Source organism: Bos indicus, chromosome 9 (assembly GCF_029378745.1).
Source record: "Bos indicus isolate NIAB-ARS_2022 breed Sahiwal x Tharparkar chromosome 9, NIAB-ARS_B.indTharparkar_mat_pri_1.0, whole genome shotgun sequence".
NCBI lineage: Eukaryota > Metazoa > Chordata > Mammalia > Artiodactyla > Bovidae > Bos > Bos indicus.
In genome coordinates, this window is record NC_091768.1 from 88,476,036 (window position 1) to 88,490,743 (window position 14,708).

Consider the following 14,708-nt stretch of genomic DNA (forward strand, 5'->3'; position numbering starts at 1 on the left):
CCTTAAGGCCAGCGATTAAACAGGTGATCCTGCCTGCCGTCTTGGAATACACAGAATGTAAGCAATAACACCACCAGGAACTGACTCATTTTCCACTTGATAACCAGTTACTTTTCAGAACTGACCTGTTTCCTTGGGTCACAGCCAACCACTATGATTCGATTATACCCACCAGGCTGGTGAAACCCTCCAAGCTATGTTTTCACTCCTCAAATAGACTAAACATCTTAGTCATCTGGTTCATTAATACATAAATTCCAAGGAATGTTCTTTGTCATAATCATCCCTATATTCGTGCTGTTTCATAAAATATTTCTTGATTACTTATTTTGTTATCACACCTTCATTTTTAGAAGTCAATGAATAAATTCTGTTCTCAGAGAGCTTAGAAAAAAAATTGACAAGAACTCAGCCAAATTGTGTACCAAAGTCTTTGTACAAATCCAAATAAATCCACTTGGAGGGGAAAAGCCCTTAAATTGCTTAAGCAAATCTGACTTCTAGAGCCACTGGGGAAAGAAAGTCAGGCTGAGTAGTTTATAAATCACTCAGAAAATCAGAATGATGTCACCGTCACTCTTCAGCTAGTGAAGAGAAAACCTGGGAGATATTCCAAGAGTAGCCTATTCAATTTAGGACGTTGTGGGAGGAGAGAGACAGAAAAAAAGGTATAGCCAGGAGGGTAAAATGAAGTGGGACCATGGACAGTTGAAGCAGGGAGGAGAACCGGAAAGGAAAAAGGGATCTGGAGGAGAGGTTAGATGCGTGTGTAGTCACTCAGTCATGTCTGACTCTTGGCGACCCCATGGACTGTAGCCCACCAGGCTCCTCTGTCCATGGAATTCTCCAGGCAAAAATACTGCAGTGGGTTGCCATATCCTTCTCCAGGAGATCTTCCCCACTCAGGGCTCAAACCTGGTTCTCCTGTACTGTGGGCAGATTCTTTACTGTCTGAGCGACCTACCTTGCTGCGGTCACAGAGCTCCACCACATCCGGGCCAAGACACCCTTCCCCCTCTCCAGCTCAAGTGTGTGTTGGAAGTAGCTTTATTGTGACTTCTTGCACAGAGGTCAGATTTCACGGGTCATAGAGGAGAACACGAGATAATATGAGGACTGAGAGTAGATTGTCTGCAATAGCAACAGAAAGAAATAGAGCCTGCCAGTGGAGAGACCGCTGTGCCCCAGAATTGGGGCTCCAGGACCAATCAGGAGACAACTGCACCATCAGACTAAGTCACAGACAGGTGGATTGGACAAACTCCCGATAAGAGAAGCAGCTGAGCTCAGGAGCCTTCTGAGAAGCTGAGCACATGCTGATTTCCGTAGCATTCCTGTCGAGATGAGCGACAATGTGTGCATCATTGTTTGCCCAGCGACACTCCGGAGTTCCTAAAACTTCCTGTCTCTGAAGTTGAGCTTCAGGGCACTAGCTCCATTTACCGACAGTTATGTAATTAATGAAATATTTTGAAATGCAGTTTTGGACTTGAACTAGGGAAGCGATAGGAAAAGTATGGACACAGATGAAACACAAGAGCATTTCCACATATTTGAATTGCCAAGAGACACATGTGGCTAGCCCAGTAGGAAAGCATTATGCAATAAGCCCCGTATTCCTGGTTGAAGAATTCAGTGATGACCCATAGAAGACCCTGTGCTCTAATCATGGTATTATCTTTAAGGGTGGCCTTTGGGCACATTGTAATATACCTTCTCCTTTCCTATGACAGAGGTGTATCCTTATACCTGGACAGAAGTTTAGAATTATGAGTTTTGGAGTTGTTTCTCTGTCTAAAAGGAATGTACTGTTTTCTCATGTACTTTAATTGTTAGCAGTTGCACATAATCCTACTTGGCAAAGAGGACCACAAGGCATTTGATTTAATTGTTGGCGTGGTGGGTGGATGTTTTCTACACTAGCAGCGACCACCTAAGCCGAGCAGACTCTCTTACCTCTTCTATTCCCCCCGCCCAGTGATATCGAGATTTCGAGAGCACAGACTCCAAAAGCTGTGGAGATCCTTGCCAAGGAGATAGGATTGCTTGCAGACGAAATTGAAATCTATGGCAAAAGCAAAGCCAAAGTACGTTTGTCCTTGTTGGAAAGGTTAAAGGATCAAGCAGATGGAAAATACGTCTTGGTTGCTGGGTAAGAGCTATTTTTTAAATCTCTTTCACTAAGAATTCACGTTTGTAAAACTCTGTGCCCTATTTATATCGCCACACCCCTCCAATCCATCCTCTTCTCCAACTTGACATTATTTTATCCATTTCACTTGGTACTCCTTCATTTGATGTGAGATGAGTTTTTATTTTCAGTGCAAACCAAATGAGCCCCCTCCACAGAAGGTAAAGTGTTAAACAGTTCCTAATCCAGGGCTTGGCTTTCTGTTTCTCATATTGTGTTTTGATCACCCTAGTTCCGCCTTGAATTTTTCATTTTGCTTTTCATGATTAAAATCAAAGTAAGAGTTGAAAGTAAAAATATTTTGAGCTGAACAGTGTGCTTTTGGGGGTTCTCCTTAGAAATAACATTGAAAAATGAACAGATACTTGTGTGAGATGTCAGACTTTTCAGTTAGTACCCTTAATATTTGTGATTTTGCATTATAAAAACTCATTTCTCTTTCTTGCATTTCAGAATTAATGTTGGGTTGTTTACATTTATGTCACTCATTTTATAAAAGGCAAATGCATGGTTTTCTTGAGAAGGAGCGTTGGCTTTATTTTGCCTCTTTAAAAAAAAAATAATACATTCACCAGCTGAAGAACGATAGAAAACAAGGGATTTCAAATATTTATTTAATGTGACCCGAGGGAACATCAGGAGACCATATAAATTCCTTTGTTGTCTTGAAATGTCATTGCATTGACTTACTAATGATATATAGGCCAAGGCTTGGGGCACAAAGCCTTATTTATTAACAGGAAGAGACATTTCTGTTATAACTGGACTTGACTCGTAGTGAGTTGTTTTTTACATATCTAATTATTCATGTAAGTGCTCTCTTTTTCTGATTATAAAAATCATGCATACTTGTAAAATTTGAAAAATACAGAAAGTTATAAACAAGAAAGTATAAACAGCTGTTCACATTTGAGACCATCTTGACACAGATGCAGTCCGTCATAAATGCAGTCACGCTGCACACACTGTTCTATGAGCAAGCAGATTATTAACAGTGTGTTGTGTACCTGTCTCCATGTGAGTCAGCGTAGAGCTCTGTTATCATTTTGCATGACTGCATGACATGCTACTGCTTATATCCAGGTTCTTCAGCGTGCTGGGGGATGGGACTGGTGGGAATGGTGGGAATGGTGGTAAAAGTACCTGGCATGAGGGTGGGTTCCATTTTACAATCTTCCCAGCACTGAGAAGTGCAGCTATGGCTCAGCCACTGATAATACAGCATGTTTCTAATTCTTTGAGTGTGTTGAGGCAGGAAAAAAGGTCTGTAAATATCATAGAGATGTCCCATAATTTATTTAAGCAGTTCTCTGATGACGGGGTCTTAAATTGTTTCCCATTTTTGGCCATTATAAACAGCGCTGAAATTAACAACCATGGGCATGCATCTTTGTGCTTTTATCCAATGATGTTCTCAGGAAAAAAATCCCTGGAGATGAACTCAATTTTTCATTCCTGCAAATAGAGATAAAAGTACAAATAAAGCAAGATAGCATCCTTAGTATCACCTCTTTGATGGAAGAGTGATTTCTTTATTTTCTTCCTCTGCCTCCTTCAGCCTCCCACCTCCTTGTGCTCTTCTCAGTCTTCTTTGGTTGTTGCTTTCTTGAAGGGATGGAGGGCTAGAGTCATTCAATGACTGTGTTTTCTTAGGGATTCATACCTTGCTGCAGCTCCTCGATTTTGTGGCTTAAACCTCTGTCAGGCTTCCAGACTCACGACAGCTAGATTCCCAATCCTAGGGGATCCTCTCCAACCTAGGAACCCCAACCCTGATGCCCCCATAACTGAGCTTCGGGAAACCTCTTCGAGAGCAGCTGTTGGCCCCATTGGAGGTACCCTCTGGAGCAGATCTGTGGAAGGAGCCAGCTGACTTGGGGAGACTCCTGGGTCCAAGATTTTGGAGTAAATATCTAGTCATCGTTGCTTTTCTGGAAGTGTGCTTGATAAGAGTTTGTTTACAATGAATACATTAACTCTTAGACATGAAAAGTGAAAGTTGCACAGTCGTGTTCAACTCTTTGAGATCCCATGGACTGTAGCCTCTTTCATGGAATTCTCCAGGCAAGAATGCTGGAGTGGGTTGCCATTTCCTTCTCCAGGGGATCTTCCCAACTCAGGGATCAGACCCGGGTCTGCTGCATTGCCGGCAGATTCTTTACCAACTGAGTCACTAGGGAAGCCCTATTAGACATGAAGAACTTCCAAAACAAATTGAGCATCTTATCCACATATTTGTCATCCCTTCTCCCAGGCTTTAAGTGCTCTTGGTAGGCAGGTTTGCTGGTTTTTTTCACCGTGCTTAAGAGAGGAGGGATTAAGAAAACTCAGGAGGATGCAGTCTCAGTTTATGAAGGAAGAATCAGGCAGCCATTTTCCACATGGAGTGGCTCTGTTTTGAGCTTGTCAGTATTGGAAATAAAAGCACAAATCTAGACAAGACCCTGCCCTTCACTGGGGACACAGAATTGATATTTCTGAAACAAAGCCTCTGGTGTATCATTATCAGATTCTAACGTGAAGTCATACCATCAAGGCCTGGCCTCCGGCCACGTGCCGAGAGTGCCCACCAGCCTGGCCGTCTAGGATTGTCGCTGCATGTTGGCCCACACCCAGTAGAGTGTTGTTCTGCACTGGCTCTGCTGGCCTTTTTGTGTGTCACTGAGCTGAAGAAGACTGGCTGCTATGTTGTACATGGAAGTGAAAATTAAACCCGAATTCTCAAGTAGAGATTTAACCCCAAGAGATCAACAGTTCTTTTTCTGAAACGGTGATATAAATTCCCTTACAGACCTATGAAGGAACGAAAATCCAATTGTATTCCTTTCACCTGCATTAAAAAAGAAGCCATGAGTGTAGGACTTTGAGATGTATATATGCATCTGTCACAGAGTTTGATGGTTTTTAGAAAATAAATACCTCACTACATTCTATAAGACAGGAAGGAATAAACTCCCCTCACCAACTCAACAAGGGGTATCTTCTTAAGTGTATAAAATGCCTTTGTTATCTAATCTTTTAATAGCTGCATGTTAGAAATCAGTTTACAACAGCAAGACAGTAATTTTATTTGTAGTCTAAAATGAAAACTTCATTTGAAATAAAATCATCTTTAATTTTGGTCAGGTAATAATGGAAAAGTGACATTATCAAGCCGTTATACACATGGTTGCAGCTTCTTTAGAAAAAAAATTACCCATCCATTAAGTGGAGAATTTTTTTCCTTTTCCTGAAAGGTATTTTTTTTTATCTGAAAATTACTTTGTTCCATCGACTAAAAATTTAGCGTAAAGAAAAGTTAAAAGGAGAAGACAATCTCTCATTACTCAGAAGTATTCAAAATTATTACATTCTCTTCCAGAATTTTATCTCTGCTTCTATCTTTTTTTACACATTGAAATTATGTCATAAATACTGTTTTGTATCCTGCTTTTATCCCTGAATACTGTCTTTTCTCATGCTTTAGAAAAATTCAAATACCCAAGTAATTTTTCAATAGACCTAAATAACAAATATTTGTTATTGTACACTTGAATTCATGTACAAATGTGATTTAAATATATCAACAGTGGGATTAAAATATAAAACCGTGGGATTAAAAAAATCTTCTACTATTAATAACCCAAATGCAAAACAGATTAATTCGTTTTTAAAAGCTATCCTTCAAACTTTAGTACTTTTTATTCCGTCAGAATCATCTGTATTTCATCAGCTACACTTCGCATGGTATTTACACCTACACATCACTTTATTTGCTCGGCCTGACAAAATGAAAAGTATTGGGAATTGTTCAGGGAAAAATGCCAAAAGAATCTTAGGGGCTCTTGAGTTTTACATATTTTCCCAGTTACACTAATGAAAAGGAATTTGTTTGAGAACTTGACTCGAAGTGCAGCTGCAGGGCGTTGAAAGTGTATGGGTCTCCATCCGTCCTTCACTGATTTCCATACAGAAGTTTTTAGAATTTCTCTGAATCGCGTGGACTGAGCATGTCAAATCTGTGAATACGCTGAATTTCACATTAAAGAAAACTTTTCACATCACTATTTTTTTCCTCTAGAGTGCTAAATAGCTGATTTGATTTTATTTATCTTTTAATGCTTCAAACAATTTTGGTCAGTGTAAAAATAACTCGATTGACTTTTCTAAAGTTTCAGTTTTCTGCTTTGGTTAAGTATTTAAAGATGTGTGAGTTTTTCTTCTGTTCGCATGGCTTGCAGAGCAGAACAGAATGTTTAGAAGCAACCAGGGACTTTGAACTGTTGGCCTCAGTCAATTGTGATGGGAAACACAACCAAGTGAGCCACAGTTACCCATTTTTATCATTAGGTTTAAAAAGGTTTTTAAAAACCTTCCAAATCCTGCCCATGCCTGGGATGAGCGATACGTATTCAAATCCTCTTTAAGCAAAGATCTTTGGAGTTCACGGTTCAACCCATGGCTAATGGCAATAATACTGTCCAACAGGATTCTAGATCTCAAGAAACGGATCAATTTTATGACTTCTTTCTGCATAAGCAATCTCTTTGACCTTTGAGTAAACGGTCAGCTTCTTTTAGTAAGAGTCCAAAATGTCACGAGGACTTTCCAGGTGACTCAGTGGTAAAAAGACTCTGCCTGCCAAGCAGAAGGTGCAGTTTGATTCCTGGGTCAGGAAGATTCCCCTTGAGAAGGAAACAGCAACCCACTCTAGTACTTTTGCCTGGGAAATCCCATGGACAAAGGACCCTGGTGGACTACGGTCCATGGGATCTCAGATTTGGACCTGACTTAGCGACGAAACAACAACAAATTGTCACAGAGTACTTTAGTTCATTGTTTACCGGTAGTTGACAATGAATAACATTTTGTCTTGGGAAAGGTGTCATTTCTTTTCCTAATGTGTTTTGCTCATCTGTGCTTGGACGCGTGACAGAAATGCGGTAGAAATAGTCCTTCACTTCAGCACACTTGTAGTAATAATGCCCTCAGAAAAGTTAGAGAATAAGCACAAAATGATTCCTGGGGGAGGGAGCAGGTGAATCTCCTGGGAGGAGAAGAGGAAGATAATGAAGCAAACCCACAGTTCCATCTCCATAAAGTTCTTACAGAAAAGGAAATTAGGTTAACATGGCGCTTGTTCTTTCCTAAGTCAACTGAATCATTGGGAACCTGAGCTAAAGATCGTGAGACAACAATTAAGCCAAATCTTGATGCCAAATGTAGGAATGAGGCAAAATAAAATTTTTATTGTAACCCTCTTTTGATTGCTCCCCATAAATACTTCCTACTTTCTGGTTTTCCTGAATTGTATTAGTTGGCAGAACACGAAGCAGTCCTGTGTTTCTAATTAAGAGTTGGATGGTTAGCCGAAGCTTTTGGGAGGTCATCTCTGGGCGTGTCTGCTCTTGGCTCTCTCCGGCAGCGATGTGAGTTATCCTTGGGGATGAAAATGTAATCCTTCATGTGACATATTTAAGTCAAGCCTGTATTCAAGTAAAGCCCATATTCCTTTGCAGGCCATAAAGGCCACTGGAGTACTTAACCCACCCTACGTGTGACCTGCATTTTCTTGAAGATCATGACGCCTTTGGCTTTTGGCTGGAGCTCTGCTTCTCTGAGCAGCATTCCGGTGGGCTCACCAGCTATGTTGTCGCTAAATTGAGCGACTGATTATCACTGGACCACATCTGAGGCTGTGGCCACTTCCTTGGTTCCCCTGTCCCACCTGTGTCTCCTGTCAAGGCTTCCCTATCATTCTTAATTTCCTTTTGCTCTTTTCTTCTAACTGTTCCCCTAGAGACAGTGTTCTTAACAATTCTGTCTTTATCCCTTTTGTGCTTTGTTCACTGGGTGGTCATCCCCATTCCCATGCTTTATATGACTCATTGTCAATAACAACTTCCATCCATAGAGATAACCTAGTGAAATCAGACCATTTGCCTGGATTTAATTTCCTGGTTTATTAATCCGTGTGGCCTTGAGCAGGTTGCTTAAAATTGCTGTGCCTCAGTGTCCTCATTTATCAAATGAAGATAAAAAGTAACCCAGTAAATATAAAGCACAGGACCTAGGATATGAATTACCCCAAACTGACTCTCACTTTTATCTGACTAATGCTTATTCATTTGTCAGGTCTCAGATATCACTTCCTTCAGGAAGTCTTCCTTGATGTCCCAAATCTAATTAGATCATCCTTCCATGTACTCTCAAAATACAGTCTTATTGCCATTTCCCCTGTCTCAGCATTTCTCAAATTCATTGTAATTGCCAGTTTAGCTCTTTATATCTCCCATTGGCTATGGGGCTTCCTGCTAGCTCAGACAGTAAAGAATCTGCCTGCAATGCAGGAAAACCAAGTTTGATCCCTAGGTTGGGGAAAATCCTGTGGAGAAGGGAATGGCAACTCACAGTACTCTTGCCTGGAGAATCCCACAGACAGCGGAGTCTAGTGGGCTACAGTTTGTGGGTTCGCAAAGAGTCAGACATGACTGAGCAACTAACACTGCACTACTACTATCTCCCATTGACTGTAAGCTCTGTGAGGTCAGCAGTGGAGTCCACCATGGTTATCACTGTGTCCCCAGGGTCTAGTAACCTGGACTTAATGCTACTCAAGATATATTTGCTGAAAGAGTGATTGTATAGCCGTGGTAGTCTGAGATAGTTGCGTTGCTTCTTTGTGATCACATCGCTGCATTTTGTAGGTCAGAAAACTCTGCCGTCAGTTTTGTTGTGGTTGACTGTCCTAGACAATTCGGCTCATACCCTCTAACTCATAGAAGACTAAACTGTAAGCCCAAAGAAGTGTTTTAAAAACTTGTAGCACTGGATGGAGGAGTCTGGTAGGCTGTGGTCCATGGGTTCGCTAAGAGTCGGACACGACTGAGCGACTTCACTTTCACTTCTCACTTTCATGCATTGGAGAAGGAAATGGCAACCCACTCCAGTGTTCTTGCCTGGAGAATCCCAGGGACAGAGGAGCCTGGTGGGCTGCCGTCTATGGGGTCACACAGAGTCAGACACGACTGAAGCAACTTAGCAGCAGCAGCAGCACTGATTAGTATAGGCTAAGGAACAATTTCATGGGTCTTTTCTTGGGAATGTAATACTCGCCTGTCCTGTTTCTTATACTGTGATGTTGTGAACGTGTGATGCTTGGCTTTTTAGGGTGTGTGCTCAACGGTGAGCCCCCAGAGCAGAGGTGACCGCCTTAGTGTGTTTAGGAGCTGTGGACTTATTCCTTCTAAATATTTGAAGGGTTGTTGTTTGGAAGGGGAGTAGGCTAAGTGTGTCTGTAGGAATGCTAACATCTCTGCTTTAGGACAAACAACTTGTCTAATTGTAAAAGTTATCAGGAAATGAATGGGCCATCCTGGGGTAATGAGCCTCCAGCCTGGTTTGTGTTCAGACATGGCTAGAAAAGCCACGGACACGATGGCAAGAAGGAGACAGATGAGTGGGGACATTAGAATCCCGTCTAATGGACAAGTCTGGCCCCACCTCACCATGTATGGACCATTGACTTAGGCTTGGTGCCCACATAACATCCTCAGTAAATGGCCCTGGAAGAACAAATGCCAAATTATCCATCAACAAGAAATGACGTCAGCTTAATTATTAAATCACTTTGATGGATACGTTTATGCCATTTCCTGAAGTTGATAATGTTATTGGCACTGCTAAATAACTTCTTTTAATTGGCTCTTTTGGTACAGATGTATCTGTATCTTGACTTTTAAGTGTGGATTTTGTGATGTAAGTGAACCGCAAAGGTCCACGGAAGCTGAGTGATGGAGGGATTTTGGCGTGGCCTGGTCTCTACTGGTCTCCTTCGATTTGGTTCCTGTACCATAGATTGATTTTGCATAGGTTGTCTAGAAAACATTATTAAAGTTACTGTTTTTTTCCCAAATCAGGATCACACCCACCCCTCTTGGAGAAGGAAAAAGTACAGTTACAATTGGGCTTGTACAGGCATTGACTGCACACCTGAACGTCAACTCCTTTGCCTGTCTCAGGCAGCCTTCTCAAGGACCAACTTTCGGAGTTAAAGGTAATTTATCTAACAGCTAGTATATACATTGGAAAAGACCCTGATACTGGGAAAGATTGAGGGGGAGAAGGAGGAGGGGACAGAGGATGAGCTGGTTGGATGGCATCATTGATTGAGTGGACATGAGGTAGAGCAAAACTCTGGGAGACAGCGAAGGACAGGGAAGCCTGGCGTGCCACAGTCCATGGGGTGGCAAAGAGTCAGACACTGAGCAACTGCACAGCAACAACAACAAATACCTTTCAAAGCAAAATTCATCACCAGCAAATGTGGAACCAGCAAGTTTCGTCCCTACAAGCACGCCCCACTCCCCAACGCACTACCCTGCGCTCAGTAGGTGGAGGTCTCCTGACTTGGTCCTCCCACCAAGAGAGCTGCAGGGGGAGGTCTGAGTGGAGCTCCCCAGGAGACCCATCCCCTTCCTTCACTCAGACAGTGGTCCATCCAGCTTTAGCTCAGGATCCCAGCCTTGAGCAGAAGCCCTCCATTTCAGCAGTTCCTCCTTTGGTGAGTGGTTTTAAAATGCTGCCATTCATGCCGGTGTTTTATCGTCCCCACCAAGGTAAAAGGTCTTTCCATCGAAACAGTTAGAGACCCCTAGGTCGGCCCCCAAGCCTCGTCTCATCAGAGCTGCCTTGTGGGGCTGCAGGAGCTCTGGAAGCTGACTGTGGACTGGGGCATGAGGTGAAGTTCCTCTGTGGCTGTGGTTGTGCTGAGATCTGGCTCCTACATGTTCACTCATCTTTTTTCATCGATTTATCATGAATCATTCTTCAGCTCACTTTGTAACAGCATTCACTGCCACAATTCTTGTTCTCAGTACTTTGTGGTTTTTAGCAGTATTATATTTACATTGCTGTTACAAGTATTAATAACTCCTAACTTTAAGTACTCTTAGAATGTCGTATTTTATGTAGTGCAGTGAACACTAAACTTGGACAAGAAAGCTGGGGTTTTATTTGTGGCTATCTTCCTTACTGCTGTATGACCTTTAGCCAGTCATAACCTCTCTGAGCCACAATTGTAAAAGGCATATAGTACTAGGCTTACCAATTTGTTGTGAGGACCAAATAGTATATAAAAATACGGTAAACTGTAAAATAATAATGGATGCACAAGGTATTGTTTTAGGAAAGAGAAGTCTTTTTAATGTGATAACTTTACTATTTTGAGGGATAAACATTATGATAAATCGTATATACTATTAACTAGAATAAACTGATAGAGTCTATAATATGTGAATCTGTTTATCAGGTAGATTTTATTTAGGAAACATTTTTTGGTACTTAAATTCATGCGCATTTTATTAAAAAAATTTTTTTAAATTCTTATTGGAGTGCAGTTGCTTGATAATGCTGTGCCAGTTTCTACTGTACAGCAAAATGAATCAGCCATGTATTTACATATATCCCCTCCCTGTTGGACTTCTTTCCAATCAGAGCACCACAGTGCATTGAGTCGAGTTCCCTGAGTTGTACAGTATGTTCTCAGTTGGAAAACTAACATCTATTTTCTACACAGTATCAATAGTGTATACGTGTCAATGCCGATCCCCCAGTTCATCCCACTCCCTTCCCCTTGGTATCCATACATTTGTTCTCTATGTCTGTGTTTCTGTTTCTGCTTTGTAAATAGGATCGTCTATACCACATGTGCACTTTAGATAAAGCATAGCCATATCTAATAATTAATGAAATAATCCCGTATTTGGTGTAACAACATTTGCCATATTATGCTTGTGTGTGCTGTCTGCTTAGTCGCTCAGTGGTGTTCGACTCTTTGTGACCCCATGGATTGTAGCCTACCAGGCTCCTGTCCCTGGGATTCTCCAGTCAAGAATACTGGAGTGGGTTGCCATGCCCTCCTGCAGGGGATCTTCCCAGCCCGGAAATCGAACCCTCGTCTCCTACATTGCAGGCATATTCTTTACTGTTTGAGCCACCACCATGGGAATCCCATGGATACTGGAGTGGGTAGCCTATCCCTTCTCCAGGGGATCTTCCTGACCCAGGAATTGAACCGGGGTCTCCTGCACTGCAGGTGAATTCTTTACTAGCTCAACTACCAGGGAAGCCCGTATTATGCTTACCCTCTTCTAAACAAAGAGACCAAAGTCCTTCAAAGTCCTCAATACAGAGCGGGACATGGGGGAACATTCCCCCTTTCTGTTCTCCTTTGCCATACCAGTAATGCTTCTCAGTGCCTGTACTTCTTACATCTTGGGAATACATCCCTCCCTGTTGGGTTTGAGGAACCGTTTCCCTGGGGCTCCTGTGTAGCTGTACTTGGCAACTCATCTCAAATGCTACCTGCTCTGTTGTTTAGGAGGAGCTGCAGGTGGTGGATATGCCCAGGTCATCCCTATGGAGGAGGTAAGATTTCAAAGAGATACGTGTCTTATCACTGTTTTTCCCTCCTGGAACCTTATAGACCCATAGTACTTTATCCTCCAACCCAAAGTCCTAAAGGCTTTGAAAACCAGAAATGTTTGCATGACTCATTTGAGAGCAAAACCTGACATTTACTGTTAGGAGCTTCTTGTGGATTTTGTCTATGCTGCTTGTTGTAAATATTCATATATTTTTCTGCAGAAATACTGTTTTTGATTAATGGATGCTGACCTGGACCTTACTTGGAATGTTTTATAAATAGATTATGTACATCACACTACCTTTCTGCATTCCAAAAAATTCTGAGTCCCAAAACCCACCTCGGGGTTCTGGGTGAGAGAATGCAGAGCTATATCTCCATGTGTTATTCTGCTGAATTCAGGAAGGCTGGACTCTTCACCTCTGTGGATTGAGACTGCAAAATCAAATCCAGCCGGCCGTCTATATCCCCAGGTTCCACATCCATGGTTTTTAACAGTTGCAGCTTAAAAATAGAAAAAAAAATTTTTTCCAGAAATTCCAAAAAGCAAAACTTGAATTTAATGCACACTGGAAGCTATTTCCATAATGTTTACTTGGTATTGGGTAGTTATGATAAGTAGTCTTGTGATGATTTAGATTATACTGGAGGATGTGTGTATGTTTGTATACAATACTACCCTATTGGACATAAGGGACTTTGAGTGTGTGGTTTTCGGTGTCTGCGGGAGTCCTGAAACCAGTTTCCCATGGAGGGATGACCATGGTTCCAGGGAAGAATGGTCCAAAAGCAGCAGTGGTGCCAGTTCTTTTTTCTCCAAGGTCACCTTCTTCCACCTGCGTAATCCACCCTCCGTAATCCACCCTGCGTAATCCACCCGCGTAACTCTTGCTGGTCCCCTGGGTCTAACCATGACCAGGTCCCATCAGTTCCACTCTTTGCATCAGTCTCTTGGGTCAGGTCCTAAGAAAACTTCCTAAACCCGTTTCTGAGCAGGTTACTTTCCTGCTGTGTTTGTCTCAACAGGGACTCCACCACTGTCTGTCCAGCACAGCACAGCCGGTCCCCGTGTGCCTGTGCTCTTGCTGTCTCCCCAGCCACCCGCCGTCTCAACTTCCCACAAACCACACTCTCTCTCTCCACCCTGTCAAGCTCCTTGGATTCCTGCTCTCTCGTCTCTTGGTTCCAAGTCTGGAAGGTTTTTCCCTTCCTTCCCTGCCCTCCCTGCCCAGCTCACACACCCAGCTTCTATTCCATCCATCCGACACATCTCTTCCTTCTCCACGTTTACCTCCCTGTGGTCCTCTGGCCATGGTGGAGCCCACAGGCCTCAGCACTTAGCAGCATGCCCAGCACTAGGGAGTATTTGTTGTTTATGCTGAAGGACAAAAAACTGTCTGTCTGTACTTAATCACCGAGTTGTGTCCAGCTCTTTGTAACCCCATAGACTATAGCCCGCCAGACTCCTCTGTCCATGGGGTTTCCCAGGCAAAAATACCAAAGGGGTTTGCCATTTCCTTCTCCAGGGATCTTCTCAACCCAGGGATCAAACTCATATCTCCTTCATCTCCTACATGGGCAGGTGGTTTCTTTACCACTGAACCACTTGGAAAGCCTTTTGTTGAAGGAATAGTTGTTTTTTTGTTTGTTTGTTTGTTTGTTTTAACCCATGGAGATGTCAGCACCATGGAAACTGGAGGGAAATTTTGGCTGGTCTTTAAATATCGGGGGTGGCAATGAGAATGAATAGTCCGAGGTTTTGCAGAAAAGAAGAGCCCTGGGCCCCACATCTGCAGGGGCATGAGTAATATTCACAATCTGGGCATCTTCAGAGCTGGGGCCAGGGTGGGGATGCAGTGTAAGGAATGTAGCCTGGGGAGCAGCTGAGGATTTTGCTGTCGAGGATGGAAATAGCCTTGGTGTTCATTGCCATGTGCCTATGCCAAATGGAGGTGTAAGATAGTCAGGGCTCTCTTATGACAGCTGAGTAGGTGAAACGCAGGCAGTTTGTTCTTGGATTCAAGGACCTCTAGTGTCTTCTCTGTCTATTCATCCTCAGCTCTGAGCAGAGTGCCTGCTAGAGTACCTGTATTACTTGTTCAGAAATTAATT

General features: G+C 42.6%; 1 protein-coding gene across 2 annotated transcripts in view; it reads left to right on the top strand.

The window, feature by feature from the left end:
* The window catches only part of MTHFD1L (methylenetetrahydrofolate dehydrogenase (NADP+ dependent) 1 like), a 181,866-nt gene that overhangs the window by 39,302 nt on the left and 127,856 nt on the right, over positions 1-14,708 (top strand). For both annotated transcript variants that reach the window (XM_070796373.1, XM_019966947.2), the window contains exons 11-13: positions 1,979-2,152; positions 10,090-10,226; positions 12,552-12,598. In XM_070796373.1, the coding sequence (XP_070652474.1) occupies positions 1,979-2,152; positions 10,090-10,226; positions 12,552-12,598 (358 nt within the window). The remainder of the gene's footprint in view (positions 1-1,978; positions 2,153-10,089; positions 10,227-12,551; positions 12,599-14,708) is intronic.